The following is a 16,752-nucleotide window of genomic DNA, read 5'->3' as shown; positions in this document are numbered from 1 at the left end:
TTATGATGTGCCTTGGCATGTTCCTTCTTGGGTCTAACCTCTTTGGGACTCTCTGAGCTTCCTGGACTTCCTGGAAGTCTATTTCCTTTGCCAGATTGGGGACGTTCTCCTTCATTATTTTTTCAAATAAATTTTCAATTTCTTACTCTCCCTCTTCTCCTTCAGGCACTCCTATGATTCAGATGTTGGAATGTTTAAAGATGTCCTGGAGGTTCCTAAGGCTCTCCTCATTTTTTTGAATTCTTATTTCTTCATTCTTTTCTAGTTGAATATTCCTTTCTTCCTTCTGGTCCAAACTGTTGATTTGAGTCCTGGTTTCCTACCCATCATTGTTGGTTCCCTGTACATTTTCCTTTATTTCACTTTCCATAGCCTTCACTTTTTTCTCTATTTTGTAATCATACTCAACCACCTCTGTGAGCATCCTGATTACCAGTGTTTTGAACTGTGCATCTGATAGGTTGGCTATCTGTTTGTCGCTTAGTTTTATTATTTTTCTGGAGCTTTGATCTGTTCTTTCATTTGGGCCACTTTTTTTTGTCTTGGCATACCTGTTACATAGTAAGGGGCAGAGCCTTAGATATTCACCAGGATGGGGCAACCCACATCACTGCATTGTAGTGCTGTATTCAGGGTAGGGAACAATGCCGCTTGCTCAGGTCTCTGCCGGCTTTCAGTCACTTCCCCCACTTCCCACAAGCAAATTGGGTCCTTCTGGTGCTGACTCCTGGGTGGGTGGGTTTGTGTACATTCCAGGACCCCTTGAGTCTCTCCAACAGACTCTCCTGTGAGGATGGGAGTTTCTCCCACTGCCTCAGCCCCCACAGGTATTTTTCAATCAGAGGTTTTGAGGTTTTATTTCCCCACACTGGAATCTTGGGTTGCGCAGTCTGTCTCACTCCCTAGTTGATCCTCCTAGTTTATCCCCATGCAAATGTGGGACCACCCGCTCTGCCAGCGGCCACCTTGCCCAGTCTGCCTGCCAGTCCACCTGCTGTTGCCTCGCTCACCCCAGTCCTCCAGCTAATGCCTTGCCATGAGTCCTCTCTATCCGGCTGCCGTCTCTACTCCTCCTACCAGTCTGGATGAATATCTCTTCTTTCACTCCTTGGTTGTCAGACTTCCTTACAGTTTGATTCTCTGCCAGTTGTGACTGTTTTTTGTTTTTAATTTTTTTTTTGTCCTTCTTTTGGTTGTTTGAGGAGGCACAGTGTATCTACCTATGCCTCCATCTTGACCAGAAATCTAAAATATTTATTTATTTTTAGAGACAGAGGAAGGGAAAGAGAGAGGGAGAGAAACATTAATGTGTGAGAGATACATGAGATACATCAATTCGTTGCCCCTCACCTCACACACCCTCAACTGGGGACCTGGCCCGCAACCCAGGCATGTGCCTTGACTAGGAATTGAAATGGTGACACTTTGATTCTCAGGCCAGTACTCAAAACACTGAGCCACATCAGCCAGGGCTCAAAACAGTTTCTGAAGTCGTCAATTTTGATGACCTTTGGTGCTTCTGCCATTTTTGGTTTCACCTTTTCCACATCAGCAAAACATTTCCCTTTGTGGGCTTTTTCATCTGGGGAAATTAAAAAAAAAAAAAGTCACTCAGGGCAAGATCAGGTGAATAGGGAGGGTGGGGCATGGGTCAAACACTCAGCACCATGTGGGCAGGTGCACTCATAAATCACCCTTCATGAAATGGGCAAACGCATTAAAAGAGTCTTCAAAGAAAATTCACTGAAGCTGAACACAGACTCTCACAATAATGCCAGCTGGTGCACCAATACAGATGTGTCCCTAGAAGTGTTCCTAGATGTGTCCCTAGATGTGTTCCTAGATGTGTCCCCACTCACCTAGTGGGGGAAGCCTGTACTGCCAGGGGCCTGCCCTCGAGAAGATAATTCTGGTTTTTGAGGGTGCCCCCCCTTGTATGAGCATAATATTTGCAATTTTAACCACTTTAAAATATATAATTCAGTGGCATTAATTACATTCACACTATTGTACAATTATTACCACCTTCTATATCCAAAACTTTTCATCATCTGTGAGCCATGAATCCAGATAAAAACTCTGCCCCCATTAAGCAATAACTCACCATCCCCTTCCCTCCAGCCCCTGGCAACTGCTAATTTCTGTCTCTATGTAAGGTTGTCTGTTCTAAATACTTAATATAAATGGAATCACAACATTTGTCCTTTTGTGTCTGGCTTATTTCACTTTGCATAATATCTTCAAGGTTCATTTCTATTTCAGCATGTATCAGAACTTCATTTTTTGGTTGCTGAATAATATTCCATTTTGTTTATCCATTTTCTATTGATGGACACCTGAGTTGTTTCTGCCTTTCGCCTATTGTGAATAGATGTGGACTCCCACCAGCGGGGTCTGTGTGCTGTGGCTGCGACAAACAAATGCACACGGACTGCAGAAGTCCTGTGGGGAAAAAGGGATGGCATGGCCATTCTCTGAGTGAGAGAATGCCCTGACCCTTGCATGGACAGGCTTTTTTTTTTTTTTTGCTTTTCTGGGCACATTACATTGAGGATGGTCCTCATTTATTACGTACAGGTTTGCTTTAGGTGATTAGCTTTTATAGATAACAAAGGAAAGGATGTTGTTGCTTACTTCTAAGAAAAGAATGTTGCGAATGCAAGGGGAAAAGTGATTGAACTGGTTACACTCCATCCTTGAGAGGTTTAGCACAGGCTTTAGTAAGTTACTTTAAAGATATGCAGTAAACATTTGCTGCCTCAATTCAGGGTGAGGGAGTTTTAACAAAAGCAAGCCTCAAAGCAGCCTAGGTACAATGCAGGCCTGGTTCCCCATGGGAAAGCCAATCTGTGGGCCTGGCTCCTGTGTGCTGCCTCAAGCCTGCTGGTTTTCCAAATCAGGGCTGAGCTACATTCGCCACTGCCACTCGGATTGGTTCCCTACAGTGAAAAATGCTGCAATGAACATCAGTATATAATATCTATCTGAGTCCCTGTTTTCAACTCTTTCAGGTATACACATAGAATGACACCTGTTTTTGATGAAGTTGTCCAATATGCACTGTGGCAGGGGAATACCGAGGGCCCAATGTGTTCAAGGGTGGGAGGGAGAGGGACAGAGAAGGAGAGAGGTTTCAGTGTGGCTGTGGTTGGAATAACAGCTAACTTGTGGCTGTTATTGAAAAACACTCCACAAAACACTCTAAGGGGGCATTATTATCATCCCCATTTAACCAACGAGAAGTGGCTTCTCCAAGTTCACCCAGCTGGTGAGAGGCAACACTGGAGCTCCAGAGAAAGATTTCCTCAGCCATCAGAAAGTGCAGCCAGAGGGTCAGAGATATACTTTCCTTCCTTCCTTCATTTTTTCTTTCTAGGTAAAGAAGGTAGTTCTGGGCTGCTTCAGTCATCATGTTCCTATTCATCTACAGCATTAGATAGCACATAATCATAATTTTGTAGGGCAGTTCTGAACTTTTACAATTAAACATGTTCTGGAAAAAACAAAGCTATGGAGACAGAAAAGAGATTAGTGGTTGCCAAGGGATGGGGTTGAAGGAAAGAACTGACTATAGAGGGGTTTAGGGGAATTTTGGAAGATTATGGAATTGATCTATAATTGATTGTGGTGGTAGTTATTCATCTGTATGCATTTTTCAAAAGTCACAGAATTGTACACTAAAAATATGAATTTTACTGTTATAGCTTAATCTTTAAAAAAATGAATGAATGAGTGGGGGAAAAAACTAAATAGACTCTAGACTCATATTTTTGCTACCTTGACACTTTGCAAGTGACAGTACCTTTAATTATTTACAGCAAAAAATTCTATATTTTATTGATTCATCCATTTATACATTCATTTATTAAAAAATGAAACCACTTGAATCTAACATCCAACCCACTAACCAGAACATTACTAAAAATTAAATCAGCTAATGGGCTCCCTGCCATCTCTGACCTCTTCTCCACCCGACCCCAGGTAATCACTACTCTGAATTTTGTGTTCCTCATTCTTTTGCTTTTTTAAAAAATAATTTTACACATAAATTATGCTAAACATTATCAATTTAAAGTTTTTATAGGTCAGAACAGGTCAAAAACAGTAATTTCATATGATTCAACCCAACATTATCCCTAAACATAGTAGTTCTGGTTGTATTTGAACTTTATAAAAAGGGCACCATTTTGTATGTACTCTTCTGGGATTTGCATTTTTTCATTGAATATTCTGTGACCATGATCCATCCATATTGCTGTTTTTCATTCTTTATCTCTTGTCAGTGGCATTTAGGTGTTTTTGTTTGGGGCTACTGTGAACAATGTTTTTACTACCATTCTTGTATACATCTCCTGGTGCATGCATGCAATTCTTGTACCCTAAGAATGGACTCACTGGGCCTTAGAGTACACAGATGTTCTACTGTACACAATGCAGTAATGCTTTCTGAGCTCCAAATGAGAACACAATGTGCCACTTGCTGCAGCTGAGGTGGACAAGATATGGTGGGAGGGGTCACCATGGAGGGTCTCTGGTGGAAATTGAACACCTACTGTGTGCACATGGTAGAGCACCTGTGGAATGAGATGATAGTGTCTTGAGAGGTAAGATAGGGAAGAAAACTCCATAGTTACAGTAAGATTCCTCTTCCAAGAAAATGGGCAATGGCTCCCTGGCTAGATAGCTCAGTTAGTTAGAGTGTTCTCTTGATACACAATATGCCAAGGTTGCAGGTTTGATCCCCAGTGAAGGTACATACAGGAATCAACCAATGAATGCATCAATAAGTGGAACAAATCAATTTATCCCCCTCTCTTCCCCTGTGTCTCTAAAATCAATAAATTTTTTAAAAAGTTAAAAAAGAAAATGGGCAAGGGGTGGGCTTGCCAACCCAAACAAGGCAGATAAAGGGGTCTGCTCTTATTGGCAGTATCTCCATCTGGGGGATGGGAGGTGAAAGGGGGCCTGGGGTTGGAAGGTCCTGTATTTGTGGTACACCTGGAGGGGAAGAGGGCTAGGCAGTATTGAATTCCCCCCACTTGTCAATCCTTATCCCCAGTCTTCTTTTCCCATAGTCTTTATTTTGCTTTGCATCCACTATCTTTTTTAATTCATCCAATGGGAGAGAGGTACTATTATCTCCACAGATGAGGCTTAGGAAAGTAAAGTACCTTCCCCCCGAGTCAAATGGTTTGTTGCCAACTGCCTGAGCAAACAAGCCTTCCCCTTCCTAAACCTCAGTTTTCTTATCAGTAAACTGGGAATGATAACACCTGCCCCACCTCACAGATTAGTGGAAAGGTTAAATAATACTATGCAAGTAAGGGGTTTGGCATGAATCCTGGAGATGCTCCCTAAAGTCACTTGTTTATTGGTGCTATTAAGTTATTAAGTTGTGGAGAGGGGGGTGGATGGAGGTAGAAGAGGGTATGGGGGGGTAAATAGTTATGAGAAAAATGTTTTTAAAAGTTATTAAGTTGTTATCAAGGGGAGCAGGAACCAAAGATAGTCTGAGCCCTGACTTCTTGCCACACATATTACCTCTTTTTTTAAGTAAAGATTTTATTTATTTATTTTTAGAGAAAGGGAAAGTGAGGGAAAAACAGAAGGAAAGATCAATGTGTGGTTGCCTCACGCACACCCCCTACTGGGGACCCAGCCCACAACCCAGGCTTGTGCCCTGACTGGGAACTGAACCAGTGACCCTTTGGTTTGCAAGCCAGCACTCAAACCACCGAGCCACACCAGCCAGGGCTGATGTTGCCTCTCATAGAGACTCCATGGGATAGGGTTATTATGGCCCATTTAGGCCACTTTTGCTGATGTTGAACGTGTCTTCCAGGACTTCACAGCCCAGCCTCCTCCTCCCGGAGCAGAGGTACTTGCCTTCTCTTGCAGATTTTCTGGAACAGAAGTGAACTGACCAGGGAGTAGAAGACCCAGGCCCCCAATTCTGCCTCAGGGCAAAAAAAGAAATCTGAGGCCAGTGGGCCCTGCAGTTGAGAATATCCGCTGAGCACCTAGTATGTGCCAGGTCCTACACTGCAGGAGCATCGGGAGTAAGACCAGATCCTGTCCTCAAAGTCAGAGGCTAGAGGAGGAGAGAGAAGACAGGAACACAACGGTGTGCTGAGTATTATGATTAAAAAGTACATAAAATTGTTCTATATAACAAAATCAGACAGGCCAGGGGTCAGAGAAGGCGTCTCAGGAGACACGCCTTTTGAGCTGAGCTTTTTAAGGCCTGGCAAGCGCTCCTGGGGCTCGGATGTGCTAGGACCACCAGCCTACGGAAGAGGAGACTGCGCCCCAGCGTCTGAACACTCTGCCCACCAGGCCTCACTTACCCCACTGGGCGCAGCACAGCTCTCAGAGTCTACAGGCGGAGAGCCCAAGCCTAGCTTAGGTGCCAGCCCAGTGCCCGGGGCGGGGCCTTGGCCCAGGTGCAAGGCGAGGCGGCACTTCGCGGAGGCAGGAAGTGTGTCCCCAGCGGCGGCCCGTGCGGTGCTCCCGCGAGAGGCTCACCTGCACCCCAGGTGAGCCGCGGGGGCGGGAGGAAGGGGGCCAGGGGGAGGGGCCGAGCCGGAGGCTCTCACCTGGCGGGACAGGTAAGCCCCGCGCGGGCCCGAGGGGGCGCGAACCAGGGAGGCACCAGTGTATAGAGACCCCCGAGGCTGTGCAGGGGCGAGGGAGCGTCCGGGGCCGGTTTCTCGGGGGCCACCCTCCCACTTCCGGGGTGAGCGGACCCAGCCAAGGAAAGGCCTGAGCGGATGCCTGGGCCGGGCCGGCAGGGTGAGGTAAAGGGGGCTGTGTTCGCCCTTAGGGCTGCGCTGGCTTGGGGTGGGGACCGTGCACACCCTGAGAAACAGGGCTGGAAGAAGGCTGGGTCCGCTGGAGGGCGCCCCCCCCCCCGCCACTGCAGCCGGAGAGGGTGGTGCTCGCCCCCAGGGCATTGCTGGTACTGGGGCTGTGAAAGTCCGCGGGGCAGTGTTACGGTCTAGTCTCCCTTTCCCCGGGCTAGGTGCCCGCGGATGCAGGAGTTACAGGCTGAGCCTTTGGAGCGAGAGACCGAAGGCGCACGGATGCGGGGCGCGAGAACCGACGGCTGTTTCTTGAGCAGGATTGGGGCGCCCCTCCCGGCCCAATGTGCGAGACTCGACTGGGCATGGGTGTGGGACAGAGGCCGATGCAGGGATGAGGGAGTTGGTAGGGAGACAGACCCCTGAGTGTGTGTTCTCAAGGACTGAGGGGTGGGGAAGAGCGTCAATAAGAAGTGTGGAGAAGGCGGGCCTGGGGCCCTCTGAGCCTGAGGAAGATCCCTGTGGTGCCTTGGGGCTCCCAGTGACCCAGATCCTTCCAGGCTCTGAAGCCCCTCCATGCAATATCTCATTTAAACCTCACCTGGTGCATGAAGATACTCATCTCCCCTTGCTAAAGTTGAGCAAACGGGCTGGGTAGCTCAGTTGGTTAGAGCATTGTCCTGATAGGCCAAGGTTGCAGTTGGATCCTCAGTCAGGGCACATACAAGAATCAACCAATGAACACGTAAAATAAGTGGGACAACAAATGGTGTTTCTCTCTTTCTCTACCTCTACCTATCCCCACCCCTCTCTTCCCCCTTCCTGTTTCTCTAAAATCAACAAAAAAACCCTTAAAGACGAGGAACTGAAGCCTAGAGTCTTGCCCCAGACTGCAATAGCAGCAGGGACCCTCCCCTCACAAAACCAAATGAGCACTATTCCTAGGATTTTGGAGGTTCGGGCAGCAGCAAGGAGGGGAAGATACAGCCTGGATGAGATGGGTCGAACTTGACTTCAGGAGCGTGCAGGGCATAGAGGGGAAGGGAGAACTAGGCCAGGCATTGTCTGGACCTCAGCTTTTGCTCCCCTTCCCTCTCTCCCACTCCTGTTCGAAGTGTGTGGCACACAGCAGTTGCATGGGCTCTGGAGTCGGCAGACACAGAACAAATCTGGTTCTATCCCTTTCCAGCTAGGTGTCAAGTCACTTCAGCTCTCTGGGCTTCAGACTCCTCAATCTGTAAAGTGGAGGTATAACACTTACAGGGCAACTGTGAATGTTAAATAAAGCAGAACTCCTCTTGGACTGGAACCTGTTTCTGGCCCACTCACTGCTGTTTCTCAACATTTAGCACAGTGCTGGGCACATGGTAAGTGCTCAGTAGATTCTTGTTGGATGAATTTCATGAATAGTGGCAATCCTAAAGCCCTGGAGGTGGAGGAGGAGATAGTGACCCAGACCATCATCAGTAACCCCTTGATGTTCTTACAAAACCCCAGGCACCTCAGAGCTCAGTGTGGTTGAAACAGTATAGATACGCTCATCCTTCTCGTCCAAGGTGGGAGCCTGAAAGAGTCAGGGCTCCCTCCTTGGGCCTGTCATGGAGTTGGCCGCTGGCCACTTTGTCCCCTCCCTCTCAAGTAACAGATGGGATGGGGTAGTGGATAAGAGCTGGGCTAGGCTGGTTGGGTACAAATAAATCTATGGCTCTGGACAACTTATTTAGTCTCTCTGTATAGTAATAATAATAATAATAACTACAAATAGGGCTGTGAGAATTGGTTTAATACATTCAAAGCACTTAGAACAATGTAAACCATCAATAATTAACTCTTTCACTAGAATGCAAAAACCTGATATTCTGGGATTTTGTCTGTTTTGACACTATGTCCACAGGATTTATAACAGTATCTGACACACAGTAGGCCTTCAGATAGTATTTGTTAATTGAGTGAATGAGTGAACCCATTCCCACCCCCACATTGCTCAAACTAAGGCAAAGGCTTTTAACCACTTGCTTTGCCTCCCTGGGCTGTGAAGGACTGTTACAGTTTCAGTTTGTACCCCTTTGGAGAGAGGGTCTCTCTCACACACACACACACACACACACACACACACACACACAGACTCTGCTGCCTCCACCCTGGTCAGCCTACAGCCTAAGTCCTTTTTATTTCCACCCAGTGGTCCTTGCTCACCCTGGGGTCACACAGACTGTGTCAGTTCCCTGAAGCACTTACTGTACCTGAATGTGTTTCAGACATTGAGGCAGAAAGGAATCAGATGAGGTCCCTGCCCCTCTGGGTCATATTGGCTTGTTTTCAAACTGTGGGTTCAAGGCCAACCCAGCTGACAGCCCAGCAGAATGCTGTGGGGGGACATGTGGGGCTCCCGAGGGTCCTTGGGGAAGCAGCGCTGAGTGGGGACAGCAGAGTTGGGTTGAAGAGTTGCAGGAATGAAGCGCTCCTGTGTCCTCATCCACATTCGCCACGGCTAACAACCCCTCCCTCCCTTTCTCTACAACATACACCTGCTTTTCGGGGTGGAAACATTTTCAGATTTTGCAGACATGGTTTTTTTACCCCTACATCCTTCCATGTATATTTCCTAGAATAAGAACATTGTCTTATATAACCATAGTAATCAAATTCAGGAAATTTAACATTGACACAATATAATTAAATAATATTCAGTTTATTGGTGGTAAATTTCACCAATTATCCTCATTATTCCAATTTTTCCTCTTGACCCAGGATCCAATCCAGGACCACACATTGTGCTTAGTTGTCATGTCCCTCAGCTTGGGTTTGTCTCCTCACAGCTACATCCAGGTTATGCATTTTGGGCAGGAATACTTCATAAGCAATATTGTATCCTTCTTAGTGCGTAGTATCAAGAGGCATGTGACGTCGGTACATCCCATTATTGGTGATGCTAATGTTGATCATTTGATTGAAGTGGTGTTTGCCGAGTTTTTCCAGATTTGGGGGTTTTGGTTTGTTTTTTGTTTTTAAGTTCTCACTGGTTGCAGCAAATAGAAAGGAATGGAGGTGGCCAGAATGGGGGTCTTGGCCATATCTGGGTGAGAGATGATGGTGATTTTGTTTAGGGAGGTGGCACTGATTTGCCCAAAGCACATTACCTAGTAGAGCCAGAGCTGGGACTAAAGCACAGGTATCCAGACACTTAGTTCCCGAACATCAGCAGTTCTAGGATCCCAGTGCCATTAAATCAGGGATAAAACGGTAAGGGATCAATATTTTAGAAAATCCAGGCTAGGAAGAGTTACTGCCCTGCAAACCCCTACGTGTGACCAAGTACCTTCCCAAATATATCAGTATGTAATGTTTCCTGACTCCCTATGGCAGAGTTATTTACTCCGGTAATGCCTCATCTAAACTACAGGTCCCATGTTACGAGCCTTTAGGCATCTGTTTTCCCTACAAAACCATGTGTAAATCACAAGAACAGGGTCTATAGTTCACTCCTCTTTGGTTCTACAGTGCCTGACACAGAACCAGATTCATTATTATGAAATGAGTGAAGTCTTAGCTCTGAGCTTGCTAGCAACCAAGTCAAAAGGGGAAAGAAGATGTATTTTGTGGCTCGGCTTTCTTGTCTAATCAAAAGAAGCAAAACTGCGTGGTGTAAACATTGCCAGAAGAGCAAATCTGAAATATTGGCAGGGTACCTGTTACATTCCCACCCTGATTTGAAGGAGGAGGGGAAGAGAGAAGGTGGTAACGATCGGGTTTGGTGGCAAGTCACGTGGAAAGGCATTTACTGAGCGGCCTCAGAGGCTCTGTGCTGGGTGGGCTTATCAACAGTGGGAAGAAACTGTGGGAGACTATTCCCCAGACAGCAAGATCCCAGGAGATATTTTTTTCTTTTATTTTTGATTTTAGTGAGAGGGGAAGGGAGGGAGAAAGAACCAATGTGAGAAACACCAACTGGTTGCCTTCTATACCCCAGGGAACTGAACCCACAACCCAGACAAGTGACCTGACCAAGAATCAAACCAGCTACCTTTCAGTTCTCAGGACGATGCCCCACCAACAGCCACACCATCCAGGACTTTTTTGCTTTTTATGTGGTAAACTATCAATAACCATTGATAAAAATTTATCATTTTTAACTTTTATTTCTTGATTTTAGAGAGAGGGAGGGAGAGGGGGGAAGGAGGGGAGAGAGAAAAACATCTATCTGTTGTTCCACTTATTTATGCATTCATTAGTTGATTTTTTAAAATATCCTCACCCAAAGACATGCTTATTGATTTTAGAGAGGGGAAGAGAGGGAGAGAGGGGAAGAGAAACATGGATGTGAGAGAGAAACATCAATAGGTTGCCTCTCGTGTACATGCCCTGACCAGGGACCGAACCCACAACCTAGGCATGTGCCCCAACCAGAAATTGAACCCACGACCTTTCCGTTTGCAGGTCAACTGAGCCACAATGGCCAGGGCTCATTAGTTGATTTTTGTATGTGCCCTGATCGGGGATCAAGCCCACAACCTTGGTGTATCCAGACAACGCTCTAACCAACTGAGCTACGTAGCCAGGGCACCAGTTTAATACTTTTAAAAAATCATCTTCACTACCTGTTCCTGTGGTGCTGAACACAGTCACAGTCGTGTGTAATTGTCACCACCACCGTCTCCAGAACTTTCATCTCCCCAAACTGAAACTCTACCCGAGGAAACTCTGCCCATTCAATGCTAACTCCTCGTTCCCTCTACCAGTCCCTGGCAACCACCGTTCTCCTTTCTGTCTCTATGGATCTGACTATTCTAGATATTTCATGTAAGTAGGACCATACAATATTTGTCCTTTTATGTCAGGTTTACGTCACTTAGCATAATGTCTCAAGGTTCATCTGTATTGTAGCATATATCAAATCTTCATTCCTTTTTAGGGCTGCACAATATTTCATTGTATGTATACATCCCATTTTATTTTATTCATCCATCTCAGGGAACCTGTGGTTGTTTCCATCTTTTGTTTATTGTGAACAATGCTGCTATGAATATTTTTGTAGAAATATGTGTTTAAGTTCCTGTCTTCAGTTCTTTTTTGTATATACCCAGAAGTGGAATTGCTGGATCACACTGTAATTCTGTGTTTAATTTTTCTGATGACCCACCAAACTGTTTTCCACAGCAGCTGCGCCATTCTGCATGCTCACCAGCAATGCACAAGGGTTCCCACTTCTCTACATTCTCTCCGATTCTTGTCACTTTCGTTTTTGTTTTTTTTTTAGGATTTTATTTATTTATTTGTTTATTTTTAGAGAGAGGGGAAGAAAGGGAGAGATACATCAATGTGTGCTTGCCTCTCACACACTCCTACTGAGGACCTGGCCCACAACCCAGGCATGTGCCCTGACTTGGAATCAAATCAGGACCCTATGATTCGCAGGCTGGCACTCAGTACACTGAGCCACATTAACCAGGGCTGTTTTTCTTTTCAATAGTAGTCATTCTAATGAGTGTGAAGTCCCAGGAGATTCTGACATGTAGGTTAGACCACAGAAAGAACTTCCTCCTTCTGGAAGGGGGAAGGAAGGGAACACTAGATGAGGGTGTGTGGGCACACTTGGGCTCGTCCACATCACAGGCCTCTCACAAACCAGAAGTCTAAAGCTCCTCAGGTCATTGCAGGAACTTGCCCCTAATCTCTGATCTTGACTCCTTCCTGACCTCTCCCCACAGGTGCCTGGCTGCAGCAAACCATGTAATGAGCCATGCCCCGCCCTGGACATCCACGCCCATCATCTGGGCCCCCACGCTTGGGACCCTGGGAGCGGCCATCAGAACTATGCCTGGAAACCTACGATGAACCATCTCAGCCCCCACCAAGCCGCCGCACCCGTAGGCCAGACCCCAAGGATCCTGGCCACCATGGGCCTGAGAGCCTTACCTTCATCTCCAGCTCTGCTGAGCCTGCTGCAGAGCCCCCGGCTTGCTGCCTGCTCTGGCGACCCTGGGTGTGGGACTGGTGCCTGGCAGCCTTCTGCTTCCGCCGCTGCCGGGACTGCCTCCAGCGCTGTGGAGCCTGTGTGCGGGGCTGCAGCCCCTGCTTGTCCACCGGGGAGTCCCCTGAGGGGGCTGCTGAAGTCAACTGGGCCAAGGAGCACAATGGAGTGCCCCCCAGTCCTGACCGTCCACCCTCCGGCCGGCGGGATGGCCAGCGGCTCAAATCACCCATGGGGAGCAGCTTCAGCTACCCTGACGTCAAGCTCAAAGGCATCCCTGTATATCCCTACCGCAGTACCACCGCTCCAGCCCCTGATGCGGACTCCTGCTGCAAGGAGCCGCTGGCTGGGCCCCCACCCATGCGGCACAGCCTGCCGAGCACCCTTGCCAGCAGCCCCCGTGGCTCTGAGGAGTACTACTCCTTCCACGAGTCGGACCTGGACCTGCCTGAGATGGGCAGTGGCTCCATGTCAAGCCGAGAGATCGATGTGCTTATTTTCAAGAAGCTGACAGAGTTGTTCAGCGTACACCAGATCGACGAGCTGGCCAAGTGCACGTCAGACACTGTGTTCCTGGAGAAGACCAGTAAGATCTCGGACCTCATCAGCAGCATCACGCAGGACTACCACCTGGATGAGCAGGATGCTGAGGGCCGCCTGGTACGCGGCATCATTCGCATCAGTACCCGAAAGAGCCGCACCCGACCACAGACCACAGAGGGGCGCTCCACCCGGGCTGCTGCCCCTGCCACCACTGCCCCTGACAGTGGCCATGAGACCATGGTGGGCTCTGGGCTCAGCCAGGATGGTAGGTGGGGCCCCACAGGGCTGAGGAACAGAATGGAGGAGGCTCTGGCCAAGGGAGGGCAGCGCTGGGGTCTTTGGCCACTGTGGGACCACCCTTCAGGCAATCCCTTCTCTTCCTCTTCCTCCTTTTTCTCATGGGGCTCTACATCTCCTAAGTCTCCTTCTATCCCTTGCTACCACCTTCCCAGAGTAGCTTCCAGGCCCGGCATGGTTAACAGGACTCAGGAGCTTATATGTATTTGGACCTCTGACCTGTCCTGGCCCAATTAAAACACCCACCATTGTGCATACCCAGAAGCGCACGTGCACACACACAACTTGTTATGTCTTTGCTTTAAACACATTGTTTCTCCAGCCCAGCTGTGAGTGGCCCCTCCCTCATCAGGCTGGGAGCAGAAGTGGGGAGTGGAGTTGAGAAGATGCAGTAATGACCACTGCCCCCTTCATGTTCCTTTCTAGAACTCACAGTGCAGATCTCCCAGGAGACGACTGCAGATGCCATCGCCAGGAAGCTGAGGCCTTTTGGACCCCCAGGTTTGGTCCTGACCTGATGAGTGTGGAGAGGAGAAGGGACTGCCCTAGGGACCCCCACATGCCCCCCTCCCAACTTCCTCCTGGGGTGGGTGAGGACGGGATCAGAAAGGGACAAGAAACCTGAGGAGCTGCAGATGCCACCCCAGCCCTGCAAGCTAGCTGCCCCTGAATCAGCAGGAAGGTGGTGCCAGGACAGGCAAGCTGGAAGTGATGGTACACCAGCCTCTAAGCCCAGGTCATTGGAGGATGGGAGGCCATCCAGTCTGATGTTATCTTCTGGGCCTTCACAAGCCCCTGGGCGTGGGGTTGTTACCCTTTTACAGACAGGAAGGCTGGGGCTCAGAGATCAAGAAACTAAGTGGGCCGCCCAGCCAGGGTCAGACAGCCCCAGGCTCAAGTTTCCCTCTGCTCCTGCTCAGCGGGCTTCTCCCTGCCCACGGGACCTGGCTGAGCGCCTTCCCCTCTCAGCCTGTATCCTCCTCTCTTCCCCATCAGGGTACCCCGCCAGCCACGACTCGTCCTTCCAGGGCACCGACACGGACTCCTCAGGGGCACCCCTGCTCCAGGTGTACTGCTAACCCCAGTGGGGCCCAGTGGCCACAACCAACCTCTTCGGAGAGCAGCACAGCCTGCAGAATGAAAAGGGGGACCAGGACCCCCTTGGGGGTGGCAGTGCCCACTCTGGCTCCTCCGCCCTTGGTTCCTGGAACGCGTGCACTTCACCGGGCCATGGTGCCCACATTCCCCTGGGTCCCTGGCTGGCCTGACCCGTCCTTTCTGCCTCTGGCCTTCAGGCAGCCTGGGCCATGGAAAGCAAAACTTAATAATTACCTTCTGGGATTGAATCCCAGCCCCATGCCTAAAACCTGCCCCCCAATCATGCACACCTCCCTTTTCCCACAGTAGGTGGGAGAGGGCGACGGCTACAAGCAGCTTATCTTAAATGGATTGGGTTGCGGGGCAGGAAAGACTCCGTCGATTTCTGTGGGCAGTGCCTACTCCGTTATATTCTGTTGAACAGTTGTTTCCACTACATATATCGTGACCATAGTTAAAAGTACAAAGGAAATAAAAATAAAGATGTCTTGTCAGCTTAGCTGTGGCACTGTCCTTTCTGTCCATTTGCCTGACTACTGCCCAGAACAGGAAGCAGGATACACTATCCCACCTGGCTAGTGTTGTAGGGCCAAGGTCAGAAAGCTAAAATGGGAGCAGTAACACCAACCTCTCAGACTCACTGTGTTCCCGGAGAGCACGCCCAGGAAGTGTCTGGACCTGAGGTCTCACGTGTGCTTTGTCACTGTGAGGTTCTACGCTGGCCTGACTGGACTACGCTGCTGCCCAGGCTCACTGCCTACAGGCTGGCTGCAGTCTCACCCAGCTCTGGACCTGCGACTCCCCCACCTCTCCCTGCTGCTGCAGAGCACTGTGTTCCCTGTAACCTCGACCTTCCCAACAACACTGGAGTGGGGTCATTTTCACAGAAGGTCAAAGAATTTAGAGGGCCACACAGTCAAGTAACTGTGGCTCCGGACCCAAAAACTGGTCTGAGATTCTGCCCCCATGCTGGCAAGCTGACCTGCTTGGGGCAAAAGCAGGGTCCCAGACAGCAGCTAGGTTCATAAGGATCCTACTTAGCTAGTCACATAGGAGGGTCTCTTTCCCCGTGAGGCCAGAGCAGGCCCACCAGCCCAGCTGACTGATGAACAACCTGGAAGGACCCAGGACCACCTCACCTATAGCCCCCGTAGCCCGTATCATTGTCTTCATGGGCATCCTTTGGAAAGTGACAAACAAGCAAACTATCTGTCTATCAAATTTCCTATTGGACACACAGGATGGCCCCTTGGGGTTATGACCACAGGGTCCAGTACCAGTGATAAAACGGGCCTTTTCCTTAAGCTATCTCATCCAGGTCAAGGCCTCTCCAAATCTGAAAATGACCACACGGCACTGCAGATCAGGGATATCGCAGAACATAGGAGTGATGAAACAGTCCTTCAAACCCAGCCTTGGCCCTAGAGCACAATTTTCCAAAGCCAGCCTTGGGAACCAGTATTGGTATTCCCAGAAAAAAGGGTTTATCGAGCACAGGAAATAGACAAAACTAGGTACCGCACAGCCTCAAAGTCTCCAAGAAGCTATCCTGAAATGCTGAAAGAATATGCTGTGTTCCAGAAATTCAGGGGTCGCCCTAATCCACGGAGCGAAGCACCCTGGGCAAGTCAATCTAGATGTTCCTGCTGCAACCATAACCTCTGCGGCCCCCTGCACTCGGTGACCTCCACTCTGGCCAAAGTGAGGTGGGGGACTGGATTTGGGCAGAGGCAAGCACCTCTCCAGCCCTGAAACCTGCAGAGGTCCGGGTCAGAGACACCAACAATAGGGCCCCACTGGACTCTACCTAGAGCAGACCTGAGCCCAGGCTGTCACCCCTGCCTTTGCTGCTCTCAGCCCCTGTGAAACAACAGTGTATAGTTTCAGAAAACCTGACCCAGGGCTGGAGGACAGATCCACTGCAGTGGGAAGATGTCTTAGAGGTGAAAATGCAATCAAGTACAGCTGCTCTTAAATTCTGCCAAGGCACGGGCCCCTCTGAAAACCAGACGTATGTTCTGTTCCCTACAGCCAGAAAAACTC

At 48.9% G+C, this 16,752-nt stretch overlaps 1 protein-coding gene across 4 annotated transcripts; it reads left to right on the top strand.

The window, feature by feature from the left end:
* Positions 1 to 6,460: 6,460 nt before the first annotated feature.
* On the top strand, positions 6,461 to 15,208 carry KDF1 (keratinocyte differentiation factor 1). Of its 4 annotated transcripts, none has more exons than XM_045859324.1 (4): positions 6,461 to 6,536; positions 12,509 to 13,579; positions 14,038 to 14,112; positions 14,608 to 15,208. In XM_045859324.1, exons 2-4 carry the CDS (start codon positions 12,541 to 12,543, stop codon positions 14,688 to 14,690), a joined length of 1,197 nt encoding a protein of 398 aa, XP_045715280.1. In that variant the 5' UTR covers positions 6,461 to 6,536; positions 12,509 to 12,540; the 3' UTR covers positions 14,691 to 15,208. The 4 variants fall into 4 exon arrangements, with proteins under 4 accessions (XP_045715280.1, XP_045715278.1, XP_045715281.1 ...); XM_045859322.1 differs by lacking the exon at positions 6,461 to 6,536 and adding an exon at positions 6,560 to 6,608; XM_045859325.1 differs by lacking the exon at positions 6,461 to 6,536 and adding an exon at positions 6,714 to 6,792.
* The last annotated feature ends 1,544 nt before the right edge of the window (positions 15,209 to 16,752 follow it).

The sequence above is a fragment of the Phyllostomus hastatus genome, unplaced genomic scaffold (genome assembly GCF_019186645.2).
Source record: "Phyllostomus hastatus isolate PE091 unplaced genomic scaffold, TTU_PhHast_1.1 phas_scaffold_182, whole genome shotgun sequence".
In the NCBI taxonomy this organism is placed as follows: domain Eukaryota; kingdom Metazoa; phylum Chordata; class Mammalia; order Chiroptera; family Phyllostomidae; genus Phyllostomus; species Phyllostomus hastatus.
Note: the sequence above shows the minus strand (reverse complement) of the source record. Positions and strands in the feature narration are given on the sequence as shown.

Coding starts and splice junctions, on each gene's coding strand:
- KDF1 (XM_045859324.1), top strand. CDS start 12,541: ATGCCCCGCCCTGGACATCCACGCCCATCATCTGGGCCCCCACGCTTG. Junction 13,580..14,037: donor CTCTGGGCTCAGCCAGGATG/GTAGGTGGGGCC, acceptor GTTCCTTTCTAG/AACTCACAGTGCAGATCTCC. Junction 14,113..14,607: donor GAGGCCTTTTGGACCCCCAG/GTTTGGTCCTGA, acceptor CTTCCCCATCAG/GGTACCCCGCCAGCCACGAC.